At 50.2% G+C, this 12,500-nt stretch overlaps 1 protein-coding gene across 2 annotated transcripts in view; it reads right to left on the reverse strand.

Moving 5' to 3' along the window:
- Positions 1–5,134: 5,134 nt before the first annotated feature.
- Positions 5,135–12,500, reverse strand: part of LOC125040842 — a 25,377-nt gene continuing 18,011 nt past the window's right edge. For both annotated transcript variants that reach the window (XM_047635600.1, XM_047635601.1), the window contains exons 8-11: positions 7,964–8,121; positions 7,277–7,447; positions 6,648–6,801; positions 5,135–5,927 (exon numbers count right to left, since the gene is read on the reverse strand). In XM_047635600.1, the coding sequence (XP_047491556.1) occupies positions 5,548–5,927; positions 6,648–6,801; positions 7,277–7,447; positions 7,964–8,121 (863 nt within the window). In that variant the 3' untranslated portion in view covers positions 5,135–5,547. The remainder of the gene's footprint in view (positions 5,928–6,647; positions 6,802–7,276; positions 7,448–7,963; positions 8,122–12,500) is intronic.

The following is a 12,500-nucleotide window of genomic DNA, read 5'->3' on the forward strand; positions in this document are numbered from 1 at the left end:
ATACACCAAGTATTAACATCGATGGTGAGCTTCTTGAGCTGACCTCGTCATATATTAAACTCTACACCAACATCGTTAAATTCTTTATTGATTGTATATTGAAAAAATTCTGCCGCGTCAACATATAAGATCACTGGCGGCATATTCAAAATATAGCGATAGGGGGGGCTTGGGGGCGAAGCCCCCAGGTAAGGATGTTTTTTTATTTATTGTTTTTCTTCATAAGGCGATGTTTGTGGATTTCTAGAATGGTTAATGGTCAAAAGAAATTTGCTAGACACCAGAGGGCATATATCATTATGATAAAGAATTGTGGTGAAAAGGGTAAAAACGAGTTAACAATTAGGATAAGTGGATAGAAGAGAAGGAAAGGGGGCAAGGAAAAGACCGTGCAAACTTAGTTGAGATGAGGGCTGAAGCCCAAGGTAGGGGTGATCCTCAGTCCCCGTTTCCTAAGCCCCCCACATCAACGAGCAAGGGCTTGGGGGGGGGGGGGGGAGTTATATTCTGTAACCTAGAAAAAAATCATGATTTGTTCATGCGCAAATGCCAAATGTAACCAGTGTGTGGTTGTGGTGCTCTAAATATAATTTTACATTTTTACTGGTTTATATCTGCACTACTAATATCAGTTAATATCTTACTCTTTAAATACTTCTGTAACACTGAAACTAGCCTTTCTACGGGAATCAGTAACGATAAAATTCCTTTTGAAGTTTTATGTAACACTGATCTAGTTATATTTGTGAAAGGTTATTTTGCAGTTTTTAGAGAGCTTACATAACTGTGATAAAAGCCAATTGGTTATTTGGATAATTATTTATTTATTCATTGAAAAATCAACATCAACATCTAAGGTCATTCGCGGGGTATTCAAAATAGAGCGATAGGGTGGACCTTGACGGCAAAGTCCCCGGGTAAGAATTTTCTTGGTCCACAAAGCAATGTTTGTGGATTTTCAGAATTTTCAATGGCCAAAACAGACAGTTGTGCCAAACATCATTGGTCATGAAGCATTATGGCAAAGTATTGTGGCGAGAAGGATGAAAATGAGTTAACTAGGATAAGTGGACAGGAGGAGGTATGGAGAAGATAAGGAATAGGAGAAGAAAAGACTGTGGACCAAGGTAGGGGTGATCCCTTACATTGGGCCTCAATCCCCGTCTCCTGAGCCTCCCCATGACAAGAAGAAGAAAAGGATTTGGGGGGGGGGGGGGGGTCCTTGGATATGTCACAATATACACTATATTGGGAGATTTTGGCAGAACCGTATTCGGTTTATACAAAATTCTCGGTGTTTTCTGGGTTCAACTTTTGTATTGTTCATAATGGAACTATCATTCGTAAAAATACGTTTTTATAATTGTAGTGTGTTCTCAAAATTTCGTCCGTGCACAAGCAAACATTCAGAAAACTCCCAAAATAAACAATTTTCACAGGCAGCAGAAATACTACGTCTATATTGTCTATATATCCTGCATGGCTGTACATATGCACGTGTAAGTATATACCTATGTATATAGATATGCGTACGCATGAGGGATGTTAATGAATGTATTTTTGTACAGTTAATGCTAATGCACACATGTAAGTTTGTATACACGTATGCATAAACATGCACTAACATACATGTATAGGTATTAATTCCTATATCTCCCTCCATATCTATCTGAATCCATATATTTCTATTTGCAGCGAGTGTCGTAACCCTGTCGGTGCGGGCGGCCATGGGAATCACTTTCCCAGAATGGACAGAGATGAATCGTCCGGGATTCGCTGGCAAGGACGCCTTCCACTTTTTCGCCTTTGTTTTTGTTTGATGGCTTGCAAAAAGGGGGTTGAAATATATTTTCAGTTCTTCGCAGCTTGCATTTGTTGAGGGAAGATCATGAGACGCGATTTTTTTTTCTTAAAATTCGTAGAAGAAAAAAAATATTCTGCAAAGTGGCATGTGCTGTGCAGAAATCCTACACTAAACCCGCAGGTTAAAGGAAAATATGAAAGAATATTTTACAAGTTTATTAAAACCAGAACAAAACGCCCCTTTTTCGGGACGGAATAAACTCGATAATTATTCAACGATTTCTAAAATGTCTACTTCAAAAGTAACAATTAGGTAACAATCGTAATCGCATTATATTTTCTCCGTTAAATATTTCGAAAAAGAATGGTTTTCCTTAATTTTCAACAATCAGATATTCAGAGCAAGATAAAGATCACGTCTGCATATATCCTTTGTTCCTATTCGTTTCTATCCTCCTCCTTGTAGCCTCGCGCACACATGGCAATCCCACACATAAAAACAGACGAAACTGACGAAGCCAATCAATCCGTTAGCCATCAGCCCTTGCATCGGAAAACGTACCAGTCAACTCATCAATCAACTCGCCAGTCAACTCACCAATCAACTCCTCAAGCAAACGTACCTGTCAACTCACCAACCAACCATCCGCGGGCAGAGGCAAATCCATCACGCACCTCGATCCATCCCGCCAATCCACTCGCCCTTCCAACTCGTCAATCGCGGAGCCGAGACCGAAATCAATCCCTGCGGCCGGATGACAACTCGCGACCTAATACCGCCGCTAAACGCACACAAAGTGGCATCCGGAAAGCACAAAGTTTGAAATTAATTTGGCAGCCAATTATGTGGCTTCTCTGGGTCTCTCTCTCTCTCTCTCTCCTCTCTCTCTCTCTCTCTCTCTCTCTCTCTCTCTCTCTCTCTCTCTCTCTCTCTCTCTCTCTCTCTCTCACCCTCAGAGGGAGGAGGGAGAGGGTGAAGAGGCGGGAAGGAGAGTGGGAGGGAGGAAGGTGAAGGGGAAAGGGCAAGGGGAGAGGAAGGGGGCAAGGGAAAAGGGGAGAGGAAGGGGGCAAGGGGCAAGGGGAGAGGAAGGGGGCAAGGGGCAAGGGGAGAGGAAGGGGGCAAGGGGAGAGGAAGGGGGCAAGGGCAAGGGGAGAGGAAGGGGGCAAGGGGCAAGGGGAGAGGAAGGGGGCAAGGGGCAAGGGGAGAGGAAGGGGGCAAGGGGCAAGGGGAGAGGAAGGGGGCAAGGGGCAAGGGGAGAGGAAGGGGGCAAGGGGCAAGGGAGAGGAAGGGGGCAAGGGGCAAGGGGAGAGGAAGGGGGCAAGGGGCAAGGGGAGAGGAAGGGGGCAAGGGGCAAGGGGAGAGGAAGGGGGCAAGGGGCAAGGGGCAAGGGGAGAGGAAGGGGGCAAGGGGCAAGGGGAGAGGAAGGGGGCAAGGGGCAAGGGAGAGGAAGGGGGGCAAGGGGCAAGGGGAGAGGAAGGGGGCAAGGGTCAGGCGCAATGGGCAAGGGAGAGAAGGGGGCAAGGGGAGAGGAAGGGGGAAGTGAGAGGAAGGGAGGCAGGGGCAAGGGGCAAGAGGGGAGGAAGGGGGCAGGGGAGAGGAAGGGGGGCGAAGGGGTGAGAGGAAGGGGGCAAGGGGCAAGGGGAGAGGGAAGGGGGCCAAGGGGCAAGGGGAGAGGAAAGGGGTCAAGGGGCAAGGAGAGGAAGGGGCAAGGGGGAGAGGAAGGATGGCAGAGGGGGCAAGGAGGAGAGGAAAAGGGGCAAGGGGGCAAGGGGAGAGGAAGGGGGCAAGGGAGAGGAGAGGAAAGGGGGCACAAGGGGGAGAGGAAAGGGAGGCAAGGAGGCCAAGGCGGCAAAGGGGGAGGAGAGAGGAAGGGTCGGCAAGGGGCAAGGGGCAGAGGGTGAGAGGAAGGGGGCAAGGGGCAAGGGGCAAGGGGAAGAGGGAAGGGGCCAGGGAGGCAAGGGGAGCAAGGGCAGGGAGAGGAAGGGGCAAGGGGCCAAGGGGAGAGGAAGGGGGCAATGGGCCAAGGGGAGAGGAAGGGGCGAAGGTTAAAGAGGGCAAGGGAAGAAGGGGAGAGGAATGGGGGCAAGGGGAAGGAAGGGGGCAAGAAGGGATGGGAATGAAGGGGAAGGGAGAGAAGGGGAATGGGGAGAGGAAAGGGGGCAAGGGGCAAGGTGGGAGAGGAAGGGGGAAGGGGGCAAGGGGAGAGGAAGGGGGCAAGGGCAAGGGAAGGAATGGGGGAATAAGGGGAAGGAAGGGGGAAAGGGAATTGAGGAAGGGAGCAAGGGGAGAGGCAATGGAGGGCAAGGGGAGGAAGGAAGGGGGCAATGGGCAGGGAGAGGGAAGGGAAAGGGGAAGGAAGGGGGAAGAGGAGGAAGGAAGGGGCAAGGGGGAATTGAAGGGAGGGAAAGGAAGGGGGCAAGGGGAATGAAGGGAGGGAAGGAAGGAGGCAAGGGGAAGGGGAGGGAAGGGGGAAGAATGGAGGGAAGGGGAAGGGAAAGGAAGGGGGCAAGGGGAAGGGGAGGGAAGGAAGGGAAGGCAAGGAGGGAATGAAGGGAGGAAGGCAAGGGGGAGAGGAAGGGGGCAAGGGGCAAGGGGAGAGGAAGGGGCAAGGGGCAAGGGGAGAGGAAGGGGGCAAGGAGCAAGGGGAGAGGAAGGGGCAAGGGGAGAGGGAGAGGAAGGGGGCAAGGGCAAGGGAGAGAGGAAGGGGCAAGTGGCAAGGGGAGAGGAAGGGGGCAAGGGGAGAGGAAGGGGGCAAGGGGCAAGGGGAGAGGAAGGGAAGGGAAGGCAAGGCAATGGATGGGAATTGAACGGAAGGGAAGGGAAGGGAAGGCAATGGATGGGAATTGAAGGGAAGGGAAAGGAAGGGAAGGCAATGGATGGGAATTGAAGGGAAGGGAAAGGAAGGGAAGGCAATGGATGGGAATTGAAGGGAAGGGAAAGGAAGGGAAGGCAATGGATGGGAATTGAAGGAAGGGAAAGGAAGGGAAGGCAATGGATGGGAATTGAAGGGAAGGGAAAGGAAGGGAAGGCAATGGATGGGAATTGAAGGGAAGGGAAAGGAAGGGAAGGCAATGGATGGGAATTGAAGGGAAGGGAAAGGAAGGGAAGGCAATGGATGGGAATTGAAGGGAAGGGAAAGGAAGGGAAGGCAATGGATGGGAATTGAAGGGAAGGGAAAGGAAGGGAAGGCAATGGATGGGAATTGAAGGGAAGGGAAAGGAAGGGAAGGCAATGGATGGGAATTGAAGGGAAAGGAAGGGAAGGCAATGGATGGGAATTGAAGGGAAAGGAAGGGAAGGCAATGGATGGGAATTGAAGGGAAAGGAAGGGAAGGCAATGGATGGGAATTGAAGGGAAAGGAAGGGAAGGCAATAGGATGGGAATTGAAGGGAAGGGAAGGAAAGATAAGGGGAAGAGGAGAGGAGAGAAGCAAAGCGAGGAGCGGGGCGCACAAGAGGGCAGGGGAGAGGGAAGTGCTATCGAAAAGAGGCGAGGAAAAAGTGCGGAGACCTGCTGTTTAAAAGACGAGAGAGGCGAGAGAGGGAGACTAAAAGAACATAGAAAAACAAGACTAGAAGGTTCCGTAGCAAAGACGCAAGTCACAGAGTTCGCTGCGTGAACTGTAAGCACATCTGCCTAATATAAAAGGCAAACTCCAACACAATACGAGTGCCTCCCCCACGACTTGCGTGTGTCGTGGCACCCACCGCCCCGCCGAGCCCTGCGCCATCGCCCTTGCAACCTCAGTTCTGGTGGGATCTTCCCCCGAGGCGATCGGCTGCGTGGAGCGAGAAGGACAGGTAGTCGGGGAGGGGCGTGGTGGGCGAGGGTGTGGGAGTGGAGGTGGGCGTGATGGTCGGGGGCGTCCTCTTCCTGGGCGAGTTGTACTCCTGGTAGAGCGAGCGCGGCGGGGATTCGTAGTCATCGACGAACTTCTTCGTGACCGTCTTCGAGGTGGTGCGACGGACACAGTAAATACACGCCAGCAGCACCAGCAGGTAGACCGCCGATAGGAGGCCCATAAAGATGTAGAAGGTGCGCGGGGTGACGCAGTCGTCGAACAGGAATACCGGCTTCCCGTCCCGCGGCTGCCCCTTCTCCGTCAGGATCATGGCCAGCATTTCTGAAAACAGCGAGTCTCGCTCTTAGTATCACAAGTAGGGATATTGAATACCATTACTATTACTAGTATTAATACTGGTGAGGGAGATCGCAAAAAAAGAACGAAAAAAAAGGCCGTTTTTCTATTATCTATTCGAGCTTGAAATCAGTACTGTAGTCCAGTCTATCTAGTAATCAATAACTTGTTTTCTGCTTCAATGGGACTTGCATATTTCAAGGATGTTCATTGATCTCACATTATAATCATCAAAGGATTCATTATCATAAACTGAGTATAAAAAACAACCAACCAGCGAGATGATATTTCGTTAGATGGTATCTTCAAAAGGGTTTATTCCAGGGCACAGAGATATAGATCACACTAACCCAGGATTCACAGAAATCTTTATATATAGAACAAGCAGACAGAATACGCTTTCCATAAAGTAATGCAACAGCTAACATTCATTCTTCGTAAGAGGGAAATCCCACATACATTGCGGGAATAAACGCTAACAATCAGAACTGGAAAAGGAAAATTAAAAAAGGCCGAGCTCAGCAACGAAAAAGGAAAAAAGAAAAAAGAGCGATACACTTTGGAAAAGGAAAATTTAAAAAGGCCGTGCTCAGCAACGAAAAAGGAAAAAAGAAAAAAGCGATATAATTTAAAAACATGAGATTGAAAAATATAGGATCCAGATAACTGTCCCCCCACCCCCCCCCACACACACACGACAGCTACCTTGGCTCGGCTCGTCAGGTAGGCCTCCGACTTGGAACACCTTCCCGAGCGTGACCGCCTTCTCGAAGAGGGGGACCGGGGGGCGCTTCCCCCGACCCAGGTTGATATCTGAGCTCACGCACGCCGGCCTCTCAGCGCACTCCCCGCCACACAGCTGTCGGAGGGAGTGTCTTGAGTGAAATATTAATGATATCAATTTACGCTGGTATTTCATTATGTATGTATGCACAATTAGATATTTTAGATCTTTCTGTGTATTAGTCTACATCGATAGTTTCTCTTTACATCTAGCTATAAGTATTACCATGTTATCTTTGACCTGCTTGTCTAGCACTGTCAAAAATAGTGGGGTGAAGTGACAGTCAAAATGACAACTATGGTTGTACCTCCCATTGTTGAAAGCCTATCCTATACTCACTAATCAGCAACATTGATTTATGCTAGGTATTCCTTTAAACATTATAATTTCGTTTCCTCTTGCCCAACAGTCCTTGCATATGATGCATTCCCAATGTCGTTCCTAAATCAACGATATATATAGAAAAGTATAAAGACCTCTAACAAGACGTCTACAATCGCAACTACGAGTATTCGCAGGCGCCGAAGCACAAGGCAGAAACTTCGTTTACCTTGACATTGCAGATCACCGTCATGGTCTGCGGTTCGATCTTGGTGTTGAAGGCCATCATGATGGCGAACTGCGTGACCTTCCTGACGGTGTGCTCGCCGAAGGTTTCGTCGTGGACCACGCCCAGCACCTCGCGGAACTCGCCCATCACTCTGGAGGCGCTGCAGCCATCCTGCGAGCAGCACCACAGAGAACGGCCCATTAGCTTATGTTCAAACTCGTGATGTTTTCAGTATATAAACCGTTTTGTAGGTTTGAGTTTGAAAAAAGTATATATATCTATGTTGATTAGACTTGCGCCAAAAATGTCTGTTCGAGCACTGGTCTACCTCAACCGGCATGTAATCTCATGGGCTTCTAGCATCCGTTTTTCTTTTGAAACGATTACTCTAAGTGCTCCCAGATGCAGTAAAACCAGCGTTATTTAGTCCATGCAAGCTCTGTGACACCCAAAGGCAATTCTTAAAATGATAAGGTTAATAGTATATTTTATGACCTTTCTCCCAGTAGTTCTAACCTGGACTGAAGAACACTTTAAAGTCTTAAATAGGAAGAGACTCCTAGAATCTTTTTCATAGCCTCGCCTGCCACACGGACAAGTGAATTCGCATGACCGTAAGAATCCCAAGACTACGTTAGCGTTGTCAGGTTAAACAAGAACAAGATTTCGAGAACCCGGCTGGCCAACCTGCACCAAGACGACCGCGCTCCCGTCCTCGCTCCGGGCCTCGCACTGGCTCACGTGCAGGTCGAGGGTGATGTCCCGGGTGAGCACGCTGATCACCAGGCTCATCTGGGCGCCCAGAGGCTGCCTCTCCGACACGGGGACGCCCTCCATCTCGTCACCTGCGGACACGGGGGCAGAGGCTCGCATTGGTGGTAGGGAGGGAGGAGGGAAGGAAGAAAGAAGGAGAGAGGGAGGGAGGGAGGAGGGAAGGAAGGAAGAAAGAAGGGGAGAGGGAGGGAGGGAGGAGGGAAGGGAGGAAGAAAGAAGGGGAGAGGGAGGGAGGGAGGAGGGAAGGAAGGAAGAAAGAAGGGGAGAGGAGGGAGGGAGGAGGGAAGGAAGGAAGAAAGAAGGGGAGAGGGAGGGAGGGAGGAGGGAAGGAAGAAGAAAGAAGGGGAGAGGGAGGGAGGGAGGAGGGAAGGAAGGAAGAAAGAAGGGGAGAGGGAGGGAGGGAGGAGGGAAGGAAGGAAGAAAGAAGGGGAGAGGGAGGGAGGGAGGAGGGAAGGAAGGAAGAAAGAAGGGGAGAGGGAGGGAGGGAGGAGGGAAGGAAGGAAGAAAGAAGGGGAGAGGGAGGGAGGGAGGAGGGAAGGAAGAAGAAAGAAGGGGAGAGGGAGGGAGGGAGGAGGGAAGGAAGGAAGAAAGAAGGGGAGAGGGAGGGAGGGAGGAGGGAAGGAAGGAAGAAAGAAGGGGAGAGGGAGGGAGGGAGGAGGGAAGGAAGGAAGAAAGAAGGGGAGAGGGAGGGAGGGAGGAGGGAAGGAAGAAAGAAAGAAGGGGAGAGGGAGGGAGGGAGGAGGGAAGGAAGAAAGAAAGAAGGGGAGAGGGAGGGAGGGAGGAGGGAAGGAAGAAAGAAAGAAGGGGAGAGGGAGGGAGGGAGGAGGGAAGGAAGAAAGAAAGAAGGGGAGAGGGAGGGAGGGAGGAGGGAAGGAAGAAAGAAAGAAGGGGAGAGGGAGGGAGGGAGGAGGAAGGAAGAAAGAAAGAAGGGGGGAGGAGGAGGGAGGAGGGAAGTAGAAAGAAAGAAGGGGAGAGGGAGGGAGGAGGAGGGAAGGAAGAAAGAAAGAAGGGGAGAGGAGGAGGGAAGGAGGGAAGGAAGAAAGAAGAAGGGGAGAGGGGGGAGGGAGAGGAGGAAGGAAAAAGAAAAGAAGGGAGAGGGAGGGAGGGAGGAGGGAAGGAAGAAAAAAAAGAAGGGGAGAGGGAGGGAGGGAGGAGTGGAAAGGAAGAAAGAAAGAAGGGGAGAGGGAGGAGGGAAGGGAGAGGGAAGGAAGAAAGAAAGACGGGGAGAGGGAGGGAGGGAGGAGGAGGGAAGAGAGAAAGAAAGAAGGGGAGAGGGAGGGAGGGAGGAGGAAGAAGAAAGAAAGAAGGGGAGAGGAGGGAGGGAGGAGGGAAGAAGAAAGAAAGACTGGGCGAGGGAGGGAGGAGGCGGTGAAGGGAAGCACGTCAATGGAAGTTGAGATTTCTGGATGTGCTGAGGTGAAGGAATGCCCCCCACCGTGGATCGTTTATGTCGTTCTTCTTACTGTCCTCCCTCCCTCGTTTCTCGGTCCTTGTCGTTCGTCGTTCCTTCCTCCCTCCCTCCGGGTCGTCTTAGCTTCTTTCTTCTGGCCTTCCTCCCTCCCGCCTTTCTCTTTCTGTCTTTCTTCTTTCCTTCCTCCCTCCCTCCTTTGTCTCTTTCTTTCTTTCTCTTTCCTTCCTCCCTCCCTCCTTTTCTCGTTCTTTCTTCTTCTTTCCCTTCCTTCCCTCCCTCCGTTTCTCTTTCTTTGCTTCTCTTTCCTCCTCCCTCCCTCCTTTACTCTTTCGTCTTTCTTCTTTCCTTCCTCCCTCCCTCCGGTCTCGTTAGTTCCTTTCTATTTCCCCTCACGACCTCCTGTTTAGCTGTTCTTTCTTGCTCTTTCCTCCTCCCTCCCTCCTTTCGCTGTTCTTTCTGTTTCGTCTTTCATTCCTCCCTCCCATCCTTTGCTCTGCTTCTTGATTTCTTTCCTTCCTCCCTCCCTCCCCTTTTTTTCTTTCTTTCTTCGGCTTTCCTTCCGCCCTCCCGCCTTTTGCTCTTTATTTCTTTCTTCTGTCCTTTCTCCCTCCCTCCTTTTCGCTGTCTTTCTTTCTTTCGTTCCTTCCTCCCTCCCTCCTTTCGCTTCTTTCTTTCTCTTTCCTCCTCCCTCCCATCCTTGTCTCTTTCTTCTTTCTACGTTCTATTCACCCCCCTCCTTTTCTTCTTTCTGTTCTTTCTTCGTTCCTCCTCCCGCACTCCTTTTCTTCTTTCTTGTTCTTGTCATCGTTTCCATTCCCCCTCCCACCTTTTCTCTTGTCTTTCTTTCTTCTTTCCTTCTCGCTCCCGCACTTCCTTTTCCTGTTCTTTCTTCTTCTGTCCTGTTCTCCCTCCCTCCTTTTTCTCTTTCTTTCTTTCTTCTTTTCCTTCCTCCCCCCCCTCCTTTACTCTTTGCTTGCTTTTTCTTGTCCTTCCTCCCCCCCCTCCTTGCTCTTGTCTTTCTTTCTTCTTTCCTTCCTCCCTCCCTCCTCTCTCTTCTTTCTTTCTTCTTTCCTTCCTCCCTCCCTCCGTTCCTCTTTCTTTCTTTCTTCGTTCCTCCTCCCGCCCTCCTTTACTCTTTCTTTCTTTCTTCTTTCCTTTCCCTCCTCGACCCGCATTTTTCTCTTTCGTTTCTGTTTTTCTTTCCGTTTCCTCCCTCCCTCCTTTTTCTCTTTCTTTCTTTCTTCTGTCCGTTCCTACCTCTCCTCCTTTTCTCTTTCTTTCTTCTCTTTCCGTCACTCCCTCCCTCCTTTGCTCTTTCGTTCTTTCTTCTTTCCTTCCTCCCTTCACTCCTTTTCGCTTTCTTTCTTCTTCCTTCCTTCCTCCCTCCCTCCGTTTCTCTTTCTTTCTTTCTTTCTTCCTCCTCCCTTCCCTCCTTTTCTCTTCTTTCTTCTTCTTTCCCTTCCGCCCTCCCTCCTTTCTCTTTCTTTCGTTCTTCTTTCCTTCCTCCCTCCCTCCTTTTCTCTTTCATTGCTTTCTTCTGTCCTTCCTCCCTCCCTCCTTTTCTCTTTCTTTCTTTCTTCTTTCCTTCCTCCCGCCACTCCTTTTTCTCTTTCTTTCTTCTTCTTTCCTTCCGCCCTCCCTCCTTATCTCTTTCTTTCTTTCTTCTTCCTTTCCTCCCTCCCTCCTTTTCTCTTTCTGTCTTTCTCTTTCCCTTCCCCCTCGCCTTCCCTGCTCTTTCGTTCTGTCTTCTTTCCCTTACTCCCTCCCATCCTTTCTCTTTCTTGCTTTCTGCTTTCCTCCTCCCGTCCCTCATTTTCCTCTTTCTTTCGGTTCTTCTTTCCTTCCCTCCCTCCCTCTTTTTCTCTTTCTTTCTTTCTCTATACCTCCCTTTTTTTTGTGTCCTCCCTTTATTTTCCTCCCTTATTTCCTCCCTTTATTGCCTCCCGTCTATGTCCGCCCTTTATTTCCTCCCTTTATTTCCTCCCCTGATTTCCTCCCTTATGTCCGTCCCTTTAGGCCGCCATGTATGTCACCCTTATTTCCGCCCTTGATTTACCCACGTCATTGTCTCTGCACACAGATCACAAAATCACAAAATCAGCAATAATCACACAATCACCATGCACTCATTGCACTCTTTCACTCAAGTCTCAAAGTGCACTCAATCTCACATAGCACGACATGCTCTTTTGCTCTTTATGCTCTTTTGCTCTTTTTTGCACTTTTGCTCTATAGCTTCTATTGCCCTTTGCACTTTTTGCTCTTTTGGCTCTTTTCATCTTATGCGTCTTATTGCTCTATGCTCATTTGTCTCTTTTGCTCTTTTGCTCTTTTGCTCTTTTGCTCTTTTGCTCTCTTGCTCTTTTGCTCTTTTGCTCTTTTGCTCTCTTGCTCTTTTGCTCTTTTGCTCTTTTGCTCTTTTGCTCTCGCTCTCTTTGCTCTCGCTTCATGCTCTCGCTCACCCCCCACCCCCGCACCCCCCCCCCCACTCATGTCTCGCTCACTTGCTCTCGCTCTCTTGCTCCTCGCACTCTGCTCTCGCTCTTCTTGCTCTTCGCTCTCGTGCTCTCGCTCCGGGGGGGGGGGGGGGGGGGTGGGGGGGGGGGGGGGGGGGGGGGGGGGGTCTTGCTCTCGCTCTCTTGCCTCTCGCTCTCTTTGCCTCGCTCTCTTGCTCTCGCTCTCTTGCTCTCGCTCTCTTGCTCTCGCTCTCTTGCTCTCGCTCTCTTGCTCTCGCTCTCTTGCTCTCGCTCTCTTGCTCTCGCTCTCTTGCTCTCGCTCTCTTGCTCTCTTGCTCTCGCTCTCTTGTTTCTCCTCCTTTCTCTCGTTTCCTTGCTCTCGCTCTCTTGCTCTCGCCTCTTTGCTCCCCTTGCTCTCGCTCTCTTGCTCTCGCTCTCTTGCTCTCGTCCTTGTTTCTCGCTCTCTTGCTCTCTTGCTCTCTTGCTCTCGCTCTCTTGCTCTCTTGCTCTCGCTCTCTTGCTCTCTTGCTCTCGCTCTCTTGCTCTCGCTCTCTTGCTCTCTTGCTCTCGCTCTCTTGCTCTC

The sequence above is a fragment of the Penaeus chinensis genome, chromosome 29, assembly GCF_019202785.1.
Source record: "Penaeus chinensis breed Huanghai No. 1 chromosome 29, ASM1920278v2, whole genome shotgun sequence".
Taxonomy (NCBI): Eukaryota; Metazoa; Arthropoda; class Malacostraca; order Decapoda; family Penaeidae; genus Penaeus; species Penaeus chinensis.